The sequence below is a fragment of the Platichthys flesus genome, chromosome 18 (genome assembly GCF_949316205.1).
Source record: "Platichthys flesus chromosome 18, fPlaFle2.1, whole genome shotgun sequence".
NCBI classification, from domain to species: Eukaryota; Metazoa; Chordata; class Actinopteri; order Pleuronectiformes; family Pleuronectidae; genus Platichthys; species Platichthys flesus.
The window spans coordinates 14,245,595-14,259,012 of NC_084962.1; the positions used below are offsets into that span (position 1 = coordinate 14,245,595).

The following is a 13,418-nucleotide window of genomic DNA, read 5'->3' on the forward strand; positions in this document are numbered from 1 at the left end:
TCAACATTTTATTTTTATTTAAAATTTGTATTCTCTAGTCTACCTCATTCTGACCTTCCTGCTGTAACCACTGAGTTTCCCCAGTCTCTGCATCAATAAAGTTTTATATTTTCTTATCTTAAAATTGCTATAAATACAAATTGACTGTCGATAGCTGTCGATATGGCCCCTCAATTATATTAAGATAAAAGTACTATACTGTATTTTCATTATATGGTCAAATATTGAAGCTTTGTCATATTGTTACTGTATATTCCCCCTTGAATTAAACTTAATGTCTAATACGAGACACTGCTTAATCTTCGCTGGAGACTGGTGGATATTTTTTATGATATTGTATGGTTTACATGATTAATCAAGAATCTATTTTACGTGTTGATCAAATTAACCAAATTTGATATTTATCTGTAGGATTTGTGTAAATGGTTTAATTATCTTGATATAGCTTATCACTTAGTCTGCATAGAAAATGACAGTGGTTCCCAAACCGTTTGTCACTCACTGGAGTTTATACTACACACAATGTTTGCAGTCAAGCCTCTGATATCAGCTTCGACTTTCCTTCGTTGTTTTTGAGCTATTTTGTGTTTGTTTGCTCTTTGTTGGTTTTGAAAAGAAAGCTTGATTACATGGCGGGATCGGGCAGGGTCACATAAACACACACTGTCCCACATTGGGTGTTTTCATGGGTGTAGAAAGGGGGGGGTGGAGTGGAGCATTCAGCAGAGATTCGGTTACTTTGTTTTTTCGGAGGAAGCGCTGCAGTGCTGTTGTGTGAAACTGTTTCCTGTGTGGGTTTCCTGCGATTTTGGTCAGGGAGCTGGTATCGGGAACCGAGCGGGGGCCCCAGGAGCTCCATGAGAACTTTCCGTTGAGCTTGACCGCCTGTTCTCTTTGTGCCCTCTTCGCTTGGGATGGGGTGTTTTGTGTGCGTTGAATTGATGCAGAAGTTGTGTGTTTGTGTGCGAGAGCGTACATTCCTGTGATCTCTCAGTTGAGGCAGGAGACAAAAAGCACATGAGGAAAAAGCGGTAGTGTCTGAACCCACGTCCACAGTCGTTTTGTGCGTTTTTTCAAACTTCCCGTCTACGCCTTGATGGTCTGCCCTGTGACTTCAGGCTTTTCCAGCTCTCTCAAAATCTCAGCTGGGAATATTTTATTAGCGTGGTTCTCTCCTGCTGCTGCCGTCGCGGACAGTACGAGTGATCCACAGGAAGAGGATATAGTGAATCTTCCTGTTATTGTTCGTCTCCCTTCCCACTCATCACACGATCTGCTTGTCCACTAAAGCGAAGAGGTGACACACGTTGGACTTCTCGTTTATTTCCACTGTCATCACCCTGTTGTCGCTCGTTTATTTCCGGAATCGCTTTCCCTCGTGCACAGATGTGAAAAGTGTGAGCGGGGTCGAGTTAAAGTTCAGTCGTTGCAAACACACATGGAAATCAACGCAATGTATGACGTGTGGAGTTTTTGTCATCAACCTGTTTTGTCCTCACCTCCTTTTTTTCCTTCTCCTCCTCGTGCAGTGTGACGCCGCTGGAGCCTCTACCACTATTTGCATAGACAAATAGAGTAGTGGCAGCGTTTGTCAGGGCCTTGTTTAATAGTTGATTTACTCCCCCATGAGGGAGGTTGTTTATGCAGGCGGAGGGAGAGGTATGCAAACAAAAGCTTAGAAAATCGTGGAAGGCCTTCCCATCCTTCCCCTTTCCTCCTCCTCAAGGAATTCGCAGGCGGTGTAACAATGGGTCACTTGGCTATCCACCGTTTTTCATCTTGATCCAGTATTCTCAGTTATCTCCCTGTCTCCCTCACAAGGACTGTGACCTTGAAGAGTAAATCCTCCCTCTCTGATGCTTTGCCTCATGTCCGTCGGAGGCACCCTGCAAAAATATCTTTGAATAATTCCCAGTTGTTGCCTGCAAAACGTTTTTAAGAACAGATCTCCTGTCTGTTAGATAACAGCAGCCGAGAGTCTGAGCAGTGGAAACGGTTTGGAGAAGAACCAACACATACAGTCGCTGCGACCTGACAACTGAGTAGTTAGGACGCACAACACGTGGGCGCTTACTGCTTGAGCAGCAGGTCCCCGGTTAGATTTCCGACTGGCCGGACAATTTACTATGTAAATACACTTTCCCCTTGTCTCTCACCCCGTTTCCTGTCTCTATCTGTTTTTGCAACAGTATTTTTATTATAAACATAACTCAAAGTGCACGGTACATATAACTTGGCATGTGAAAGAATATATGTAAAGACATAACTAACTTATTTAAACTCTTCATAAGAAAATACTTTTTCCTATATTATGCAATGTATGATTCCAAGCAACAAGTGTAAGACAAACCTTGGCTTCTCTCTAAAGACTCAACAATATTTAGGATGTGTCCGAAGCAAAACATTATGATTCACCGTCATGTTTACCTCCATAACCGAGCACATTTCTGTCTCTCTGGTAGAAACCTTTTCCACCAGTACTGTTTCATCTATTGTGATGTTGAAGTCAGCATTGCACACAAATTGCAGAAAGTCTCATTTATATGTTACAAGCAAGGTTAAGTTCAACATACTTCTGATCTCAACTGGTCTGCTACACCTGCCCAGTAATAAACATAAAAACTTCCAAAACTTATTTTTTAGTTCGGCATTTTGCATAGGCAATGCCATGTAATGCAATTTTATTTAATGTATTGCATTTTCCATGGTCTCCTGGTTGGATTCTTAAATCTTTGTAACTATCAACTGAAAGTAATTGTGTGTCTGAAATGTACAGAAAACGTGTACTTGAAGTGCTCTAGTAGTTTGTGTGTTCAGTCTTTAGTGAGTAATTCAAATCAGCAGGGGGAGGAAGCCTGGCCCACAGTGGGGCTGGCGTGCCAGTCGAGTACCTCTTCACTTGTGCCCACTGTTTAGACAAACACGGTACCAGCCAAAGGCCGTGCACACGTCAATATTTATCCAGGACGTTTGACTGAAAGACGTCGCATTTAGTATGAAAGAGCTGGTTAGTCCTTATTTAAACTTGGTTGAAGAAGCTGTTGTGGGCGACACTCTTTTCTCACCTCCTCCTGTATGTGTGTGTTTGCCCCTCGTCTGGTTGCAGGGAACTCCAGTGTTTGTCCACGCCGGGCCTTTTGCCAACATCGCCCATGGCAACTCCTCGGTGTTGGCAGACAAGCTGGCTTTGAAGCTCGTCGGACAGGACGGCTTTGTGGGTGAGAACACTCCGCCTGTGCATACAGATCACACACACACAGACACACACACACACACACACACACGAGCAAAAGGCAGATGCACAACCTCAAAACCTCTTGGCAGTGACAGACAACAAGATGTTAACTGTCGAGTCCCAGATGTTGAGGGATTTCAGCTTCCTGAGCAGATTCAATGATAATATACGTTTTACGCCAGTCGTGAATTTCAGCTTGTTCCTCTGCTCTGTGACCTTTAGCCTACTTGTGTCTTACTCCTGGTTCTGGCTCCGCTCTACCTGCCTCGGGTCGTCCTCCGCTCTGGTGACCTGCTCGTACGTAACTTTCTAGGAAACCGCTGGAGAGGGCGCTTTCAAAACCACACAAGAGAGAGGGGAAGGAAGCAGATTGATAATCTTAAGTGTGCCTGGAATGCTTTAGAGTAAACCACACTAATCCCCTCAATGTCAAAGCATACTTGAGTATTTCCACTTTTATCTGTCCATCCATCACCCTGCTCTCCCACCCTCTTATTGACTTTGGCAATAGAAATATGTTTGGAATGCATGCGTGTGCAAGTTTGTGGGGCTTGCGGTGCATTTGATGTACGCGCTGCTCCCCTCGAGACTTGTATTTATGTGTATTTGAGACATGTTTTTATTTTGACCGAGGACAATAACAGGTCAACAAGGGTAACATTAAGACAAGCTGTCATCTGGGAGCATGGAGGGTCGAACGTGCTTCCTAGACCTCCACCCCACTTGTTTTCCATCTGTCCATCTCACTCCCTCCCACCTCTGTGTGTTTGTTACCTGACTCTCAGATATGCCAGGAACTCAACCTCCCTCCTCTTCCTCACTGAGCAGCTGGGATGCATGTACCCCCGCCTCACCCCTTCACTTTCCCACAGCCTCCCCTCAGCTCTGTTCCCTGATGCTACAAACATTACCTCCCTCGCACTGGAATCACTAAAAAGAATAACCACTAAACACCAAACACCAAACACAATCTGTGTATTTCTAAATGATCGAGTTTCATCATCAGGTTAATGCTGAATTTGGCACAGAATGACATGAAGTTATCAGACGGGGTTAAAAAAAACCAACATAATCACTAGATTAACTAAACTCCTTTTGATTAGACATAAGATGGAAGTGACACTTGAGATTTTGGGAGTATCCCTTTATATTTGATGATTTAGTATATACTCTAAATGTTCAAGCAAATTTGTACAGAATTAGTTTCCTTCAATATACCCAGCCTACAAATCATGGTGTAAGTGTACACGGTCTTATCCGACCACCAGACCCTGCAGTTCCCCTCAGCTGTGGGTAGAAACAATTTGTTTTTTACTGCTTGCAGCTTTATCACTGTTTTTATTCACTCTCCCTGGTCTCATCAGTCTTGTTCCCAACAGGAAACTAGGCACACTACCTTCTAACAGGCACACGACCAGCTCACACCCAACGTTAGCCTGTCACTGCATTTCACAGATGAATGGATGTGATAGTGAGAACCAAAAACTACAAAAAGCTTTAATAAACAGGGATCTTTCTTTTGAAGTCTTTTTTACGACCACAGCACAATCTCTTGAGTTAGTATACAGTCCAGTTTAATTATCTCCAAACCTTCCTCTCATGTGGCAAAGGAAGAACATGAACTCTCAATGAACTCACAGAGGCAGCATATGAAAAATACTCAGGGCCAGTGCTTCATCATGCTCAATGTTACAGTGATGGTTTTTCAAGTCACTTTGGAATCTGAAAATGTCGAAAATTTGTAGGGGGGGGATTTCATGGTCCCAGATGTGAGGGATGCCTGTATCGTTTACAGGCTGGAGTATTGAACACAAATGAGATGTGAGATTTCCCTTATGGCAAAGCCTCGTTAAACCACAGCGGCAAATCATTTGGGCTTTTAGAGAAGTGGCCGCTGAGAGATGATGATGTAAAATATTTTTCTTCATTTACAGCTTTAACTTGTATTTCTGTTTTGTTTTTGTGCTTTTGTTGGTTTGATATCGTAAACTGAATATTTTTGTTTGCCAAACCCCTCGATTTATTTAGAAAACAACCAACAGATAAATCCATAATAACAATAAATATTAGTTTTAGTCCCACACAGCACAGTTTATCATGGAAAGTGTTTGAAAGGAAGTAGATGATGGTGTTGATATAGCCTATTTTCCAGTGTTTTTATTGGCCAGGGTGCTGATACCACTGCTCTGACACCACCCAGCTCGCCCTCGCTCTCTCTATCTCTTTCTCTCTGTCTCTCTCTCTCTCTCTCTCTCTCTTTGGCCCCGCTCACAACAACATTGACCTTTTCTTCCCCTCTCGCTCTCTGGCCCGTTAAAGGTTGTCGCACAGAACAGGAAGCTTGCGAGTGTTTCCTTATGACATCCTCCGGGGTCACTCTCCTGCCAGTGTAACGTGGAGGGGGCTCGTCGTACTTGCTGTCGTTTCTCATCAGCCGTCTCTCTTTGTTTTCATTCCTTTTGTCTCTGACTCGGATTTCATCTGATGTATCTGAGGTGTGACTTCTCCTGTAATCACTTTGTGGGGAGTTCACTCGATTGAGGGAAATATCCAGAAACATTCATAATCTCAAGGCACTTTACCATAGGCGAAACACACAGGTTTATAACAGACACTGCACAAGTTGTACTACAATTGTTCTTCCTCTTTTTCTTTTCTCTTCCCTGTCCCTTTGTACCTCACATCTCTTCTTAGTGAATGTATTTGGGAACAATTTATCCAATACAATCTGGGTTGATTAGATTTTTTTATTGATAATCAAAAACAAAATCGATTTTCCATCTCAAAGGAAGCAACTCAAATCATTCCCTGAGCGGTATCACCTTAACTGTTCCAGATAAATTGTGAATTTACTGTAAAATCACCGCGCTCACTCGAGTGTGTAAAGGACATGCACATAATTCCTCATATTAATTTGCTTCCGGACATGTGTCCTGATCACATTTCCTCGTGTCCTTTAATATAATTAAATTACATGTTGTTCTATAAATGACTGCCCATGCACAAAAACACACACCTTTCACCAGGAGTGCAGGACGGCCTGATAAATGAAAATGGCCCACAGGAAGTGGAGGGAGGGTCTGGACCAGCAACAGATGCTCTAGTGAGATATTAGCTAACAGAGCCTTATTATAATAATAAATGGGAATATGGACACTCAGCATTGGCTGACGGCTCCTAATATTGTGTCCTTTCGTATGAAGCTATTTTAAGTATCATTTAATTTTCTTTCTTTCCTATACGCCTTGTGTTATCGTGGAGCATCATCTTGATTGTTGTGCCTCCGCGCTGGCGACAGTCGTGGCGGGAATGATGAATTGATTGGATTTTGGAGGTCAAGGTTGAACTTTTCAGACAAATGTGTAATCGAATTAAATGTTGAAGTAATGACATTTTTCACAATCAAACTAAATCTAAAGGTCGAACCCATTGTGACTCTGTGAAATAAACGTCTGTTTTTTAAATGCTTGTTTTGGCCAATATTTAAAGCAATAACTCAGTTTTGAAGCTTAGAACTGAATGGTGGTTCTTATCCTTCACATTCAGTCTTGTACTAGTTTATTACCTCAAAAGTATTCCAAAAAAGCCCTAGTTTGTAACTCGCCTTTCAGATACAAAGAGTCGTGGTTAATTTGGTCTATTCCAAAGCCAAAAGGATCCATTCTTGCATTTCAGTTCTTGGCCATTAAGGATTTAACTCACCTACCTCAAAACAAACTTTATTCCCCTGTCTGACAGAAAGTCTCCTGCACTTGTCTTTATTCTTCTCTGGCGGTCATCAAGAGTTCATAAGGGTTGATATTCAACTGGACTGTAAGGGTAGTCAATACCGATTGTCAGGTAGAAACTGAATTCAGTTCAAGAAAACGTCCCAACACTCATTTTGGATTTGCATACACCAAAAAAGCACCGGAGTTGTCTCAGGAGAGAAATTGGAAGTACATCCCTTTTTGCCCTTTAGTCAAGAGTTGTTAAAACCAAACTTCAAAACTGTAGGTGTGAAATCAAACCCTCGTCTTCCTCTGCAATTGAAGCTTTGGCCAGTAGCGAGTGTTGCAGCACAATGGTGCCACACACATAACAGCAGTAACAGGAAGTCTTATCTTAACAAGGCCATCACAGCAGGTTGACTATTTACTTTGTTTGGAGCCAGTTCAAGAGGCGTGTGTGTGGGTCTGTCCGTATCTGAGGCCCTCACGCTGAACCAATTACTCAATACAGTGTAACTGCTCACAAGGAAACACAGACACACTCACTTCTTATTCTCGAGAGGACCCTGAACTGAGCCCACGTCTATGAAGTTGTAATCTGATTTAACTCAAGCAAACATTATGATCAACATAAATTAAAGTGGTGGCGAGGAAACAAGTAGAAAGATGATTCTGATCAGGTCGTCCTGTCGATGGCAGTAAACTCTTACTATAGATTCATCAATGTGAAATTCCCTGTGTGTTCTCCCAGTGACTGAAGCTGGTTTTGGAGCAGACATCGGGATGGAGAAATTCTTCAACATCAAATGTCGGGCGTCGGGTTTGAGGCCTAATGTGGTGGTGCTGGTGGCTACCGTCCGAGCGCTGAAGATGCACGGAGGCGGTCCTAATGTAAGTGAACACATCACTGCTAGCATAATACAGTCTAGTCAACACGAGGACGGCAATTAACCATCATTTTTTACTATGAACTCAAAGATGTTCACTTTACTGTCTTCAGAGCTGCAGAGAAACCAGAAAGAACTCACATTTCATTATATAAAACCCCTTAAACCGATTAATCAATTATCTAAATGGTCGGGGATGAATTGATTGGCGAATACCGATGGATTAATGAATTCATTTTTGCAGCCCTTGTCAAAACAGTGACGTGTATCCCTGTCAACAACTTTAACAGCTACCTCTCCTTCTTGGGAATATTTCAATGCCACGTTTGTGTAATTCTTCACGTGTAATAACTTAAACACTCACATTCTCTCTGACGTATTGGAATGAAGTAAATCAGCCATTAAGCTCCCATGTGATACATGCTGTTTACGTGACCACAGCCACCCATCATGAACCGTAACATGTTGCTAAAGGTCCTGAAAAAAATACCTGCTCTGTTGTCAAGGAGCCGAAACTCAATAGAAATCAATTAACCCGCTTACGTAGTCTCTGAAAGTTATATCTGTGCGTATCCATTTAAAGTTTACATTGCACTCTACACATGACAAGGTTCATTGGCTTTTAAGGGATGATTAACTTAAAGCCATTCAGCTGTTTTTCATTAGTTTTCTGGCGTGTTGGATCACCTGCCTCCCTTCCACATACACACAGGGAACAACACGCACAATAAACACACAATATGCGCCCCAGTACAAACATGATGAGGGCATGTGGTGGCATGAAAACATTTCTGATAGCTCACGAGTGTTCCAATGTATTTTGAAATCTATTTGATTGACCCGCATGTTTGTAATGAATACGATTATGGAAATCTGCTTAGAATTTCTTTGTATTTTACTGTTTCTCAGCATCCAGTTCACGAAAAGGAAATAGTAATAACCACTGGCTCTTCTTTGGAAATGTTTAAAAAAAAGTTAGACCAAGCCATGAAAACATCAATTCTTTATAACAAGTCAAATTCTAATGTGATTGACCCACATTCCCATGATTAGAATAATTGTGAAAATCTACTAAGAATTTCTTGGTATTAATGTCTGGAACATTCATTAGGATAAGAAGTATTCACTGGCTTTTTCATGGAAAATTAGGACCAAGGCAATAAATATATACAAAAGAATAAAACAATATGAAAAATTTTATCCATATAAAATACTGAGATGTGTTAAAATGTGGTGTGTTTGTGTTTTCAGGTGTCAGCGGGTGCACCTCTTCCTAAAGAGTACATTGATGAGGTATGAGCTGTTTTAATAAATACAAGCGAGTGCACATACACACCCACATATATATATATATATATATATATATATATATATATAAATGTATATATAAGACAACTTTATAAGGAACACAAAGGTTTGCAGAAATATAATTGACTTGATGTGGGCCCCATAGTTTATACTGGGATGGTCCCTCAGGCCAAATGTGTGGAAAACTAGGGAAACGAGGCATTGTTTCAATCTGTGTTTTATGCAGTGAAAGAAAATCTATCTGCTACAAGCCTCCAGTTTACCAACATTAAATCCCCCACCCGAATGCACACATACTGTCCGTGGCCCATTAACAGGGTTACAAGCAGTCATTCGATTAAAAGCACAAATAGGAGCTTTGCATGTGGTTCTGTGGTTTCCGGATATGTGGGCTTTAGCAGAGTGGAGGTGGGATTCTTATGGTTTCTGTGTGTGTTTGTGCGTGTCCAATTTGGATAGAATGACTGGTTTCTCAGGCAGCTTCAGCTGAGTAAATAATGAAGCCGTATGAGCATAAGTTAATTGTGAGGCCTGTAACGAGAACCAGAAGTACTGAGAGAAAACAGAGCCAGGGAAATGAATTTATGGGATCTGTATTGCCTTACTGCTCTTAGCCTGCGGGCTGCACAGGCTGCGTACACATACACACAACCACACACACCTACACACACACGCACACACACACACAGAGTGCAAGATTGCATTATTGTGTTCAAACACGGAGTAGCTCAAAGAATAGGCTGTTAGTGTTCTTAGAAGTAACTTGAGTTCTGAACACACTTGCACACAACATGAGAATTACTGAAAAACTGCTCAAATTACAGTAGTCCTACAGTAGTACAGTAGTCATTCTATCCTGTAATACATAACCACACCAAGTATAAATACTTCTCATTCTACCAATATGTGTATTTTTTTTTTTTTTTAAGTAAAACGTAATTGCTAACAAGGTGATTAGCATAGATTCTGATTTAACTGCTATTAGTTTGGATAACTCCACCTAAATGGGTGAGAAGGAAATGAGTCCATTTAAACTAAGCTTACACAGGAAGTACAGATTTCCTGTCATGCCCATCAACTTACTCGCCAGGGAAAGAAAAAAAATTGATTTGAGCCTTTTTGTGTTGGGGTTTTCTCTCATTCACTTCACTAAGGGATTGTTGATGTTGTGTGTGTTCAACATAATAGGAACGTGTATATATTTTAAGGGGATAAATATACCTGCCAGTAGAGATGTGATATATCTAGAGGAAAGACATGTAATGTTCACCTACATCAATCTTGCTGTAAGTTATTAAATGGGAGAAACCGTGAAGCTACATGAATCATCTGTTTTATTATGAATGAATAATAGTTTTGGTGCGCAGCCAGGAATAGTGCATTTTATAGATCTTTTAAATTGACTTATAATCACACAGCCTTCCCCTTTGACCTACCTCGGTTCCTCTTCTTCTTTGTCCTTCTCCAGAATCTGAGTCTGGTTGCAGGCGGTTGCCACAGCAATCTCAGAAAGCAGATCCAGATCGCAGGTCTGTTTGGGATACCGGTCGTGGTGGGGCTCAACGTCTTCAAGTGAGAAACATGCCGTTATCAACTTATATACAGACTTTGCTGTCATGGCCACTTCTCACATTTCCCCTGTGGTGATCCCTCAGGACAGACACCCAGGCAGAGATTGACCTTGTGTGTCAGATTGCCAAAGAGTGCGGTGCGTCTGATGCCGTGCCATGTCACCACTGGGCGCAGGGCGGGCGAGGGTCTTTGGAGCTGGCCCATGCTGTGAACGAAGCTGCCAGCAGACCCAGCGACTTCCAGTTCCTGTACGACAGAGAGGTGAGAGCTGTGTAATGAACCGCACATCATCTTGTGCGATGTCTTTATTCAAGTTGTATGACAGGCAGCCGTCATTTTCCCTGATCCTTTTCCTGTGTTGGTCACTTTGTGTTTTCAGTAAATGATGATGGTATCTTAAGGAGCAAAGCCAGAGACTGTGGAGATAAAAAAAACATCAGCTGGTTTGAGTTAGAGAGTTTGGGAAGTTGTGACTTAAATTAACTTATTCTGTTACATCGACATGTGTCTTTGTGTGTCTTTGTGTGCACTTATTTTCAGTGTGCATGTGCCTGGATACCACGAGTCCCAACAACTGGCGTACAATAGTTCCAGGACTGATTTAATTAATGCAGTTGAAGAAATAAGTTTATTACTACCTCTGCCATGGAGGTCATGTTTTTTCTTTAGTGTTTCTTTTGTCAGCAGGATTATGGAAAGGCTACTGTACTAATTTGCATCGAACTAGGTGTATGGATGGTTTACTGGCAAGAGAAGGACCTAGGGTGGTTCATTCACATTCATTAACACTGCAGAAACTGGCATTTTTTATGTTTGTCAATTTCTAAGATGATAATCTAATAATCTGGGAATTGAGATCTGTGTGTTCATTCACTTTGAAGCAGTTGATCAGATTCTTACCTTTTGTCCTTTTTTTTCTTAGCGCTAGAGATACATTTGCAGGGTTGTTCTCTTTGACCTGATGTGTTTTCACCTCTTTCACGCAGATGCCGATAGCAGAGAAGATCAGAACAATCGCCCAGAGAGTGTACGGAGCGGACGATATCGAGCTGTCTCCAGCAGCTGAAGCCAAGATCGATTACTACAATCAACAGGTGAGATCAATGCTGCTGCTCCAACACGAGCCTGAGATCCGGCCACATTGCCGTTAAGAGGATCCCTCGTTGAGTCACTTTGAGTGTTTGCACCTCAACAAGCTCGTTTGTATAAAGTTGTAAAAGTGGGTCCAGACAGAAGTCATCTCCTTTCTCTGTTTGTGTTTCACTTTCTCTCCCACTCACATGCACATTAATGCCTTATATTTTCTGTTGTGTCTAACCAGGGCTACGGTGCCTTGCCCATCTGCATGGCCAAGACCCACCTGTCCCTGTCCCACATGCCCGACAAGAAGGGTGCACCCACGGGATTTGTTCTGCCAATCAGAGAAGTTCGTGCCAGCGTCGGGGCCGGCTTCATCTACCCACTGGTGGGAACGGTACGTGGTCATAAACAGAAACAGAGCCTTATAGGTCACAGGTCGATAAGTACCTGCATAAAACTGCGTACAATTCTTTTTTTATTTCTTCTTGTACCGTTTATTTCTTCAATAATCAATTACAGTCACGTTATCACTATAGTGGAGAAGGGTGCTCAGAGCCATAGACTGCTATAAAGATACATGTTATCAGAAGGGACGCGAGTACTTTTTGGGGTGGTCTGTTAAATAAACTCTTTCCAAAGACGGTTTCTGTAATGTCAGTGTAGGTCTTATTAAAGTGATGATGATGATATTGAGACTTATTCACTATTGGGACTTTGATCCAGCAGCTTTGATCCAGCAGCTTGGATCCAGCAGCTTGGATCCAGCAGCTTTGCTTCACTACCACGCGTCGTCCATCATTCACAGTCTGTAGTTCCGACAGGTTTGTTTAAGAAGCTTGTTGACCAGGTGTCAAAACTCCAAACGACTATTTACTGCCCAAGACACTGAATCTCATTTCACAACCCAGCGCCCTTCCTTCACCTTGTCACTGTAGCATCCAGCTCCAGCACTGGAATCTCCTGCTGCTCACTGTGATCCCTCAGGGATGTGGGCAGGAGTTCAGCTGGACCAAAAAAAGTGAATGTACAGCTCAATCTGCACGGTAGTTCATGTTGATGTTGTTTGTTGTTGTGGGATTGAGCAGCACCAGGAGAAGCGGAATTCTCTCTTCTCTCACTGAGCTGGTTGGAGCTGATTTGCTGGAGCCTCTCGGTTGATGAAGGGCTGGGCAGGAAGGAAGCGGCTTCCTGAGCGTTTTGCTTCCCGCTGTTTCACCAGTGTGCCCTGGGGGATGGGCTTTGATACGCCGAGGCCTGGGTGTCAAACGCCGGGCATGCTGGGAAGGGGTGGCAGTGTCGAGGGGTGGCGTCTGTCCGGCATCCCCGCCATGTCTTTGATCTGCAGTGGCCCGCGGAGCCACTGGCACGCTGATGACCCTTGAACTGTGACTCGTAACCCAAAGGGAGTCTCCAAATAGTTCTTTGAACTCTTTGGCTTAGCCCCTGTCTGCCAGACTGATCCACTGATTGAATTTATTAAGTTAGAGAGAGGGTGCAGTCCCGCCCTGTGTCCAGGTGGGCCCCTGTTTATCTCCAGCCAGACAATTTTTGGAATAGTTGAACGATTAAATGGACAAAAGGCCACAAGTTAATGCCCAGAACAAAAGTAGATAAACCCAATGGAAT

At 42.6% G+C, this 13,418-nt stretch overlaps 1 protein-coding gene across 1 annotated transcript in view; it reads left to right on the plus strand.

Annotated features, from left to right (window-relative positions):
- The window catches only part of mthfd1l (methylenetetrahydrofolate dehydrogenase (NADP+ dependent) 1 like), a 34,115-nt gene that overhangs the window by 15,388 nt on the left and 5,309 nt on the right, over window positions 1-13,418 (plus strand). Inside the window, exons 20-26 of the mRNA XM_062412050.1 lie at window positions 3,107-3,218; window positions 7,697-7,836; window positions 9,084-9,125; window positions 10,609-10,712; window positions 10,796-10,973; window positions 11,699-11,806; window positions 12,034-12,186. Of these exons, the coding sequence (XP_062268034.1) occupies window positions 3,107-3,218; window positions 7,697-7,836; window positions 9,084-9,125; window positions 10,609-10,712; window positions 10,796-10,973; window positions 11,699-11,806; window positions 12,034-12,186 (837 nt within the window). The remainder of the gene's footprint in view (window positions 1-3,106; window positions 3,219-7,696; window positions 7,837-9,083; window positions 9,126-10,608; window positions 10,713-10,795; window positions 10,974-11,698; window positions 11,807-12,033; window positions 12,187-13,418) is intronic.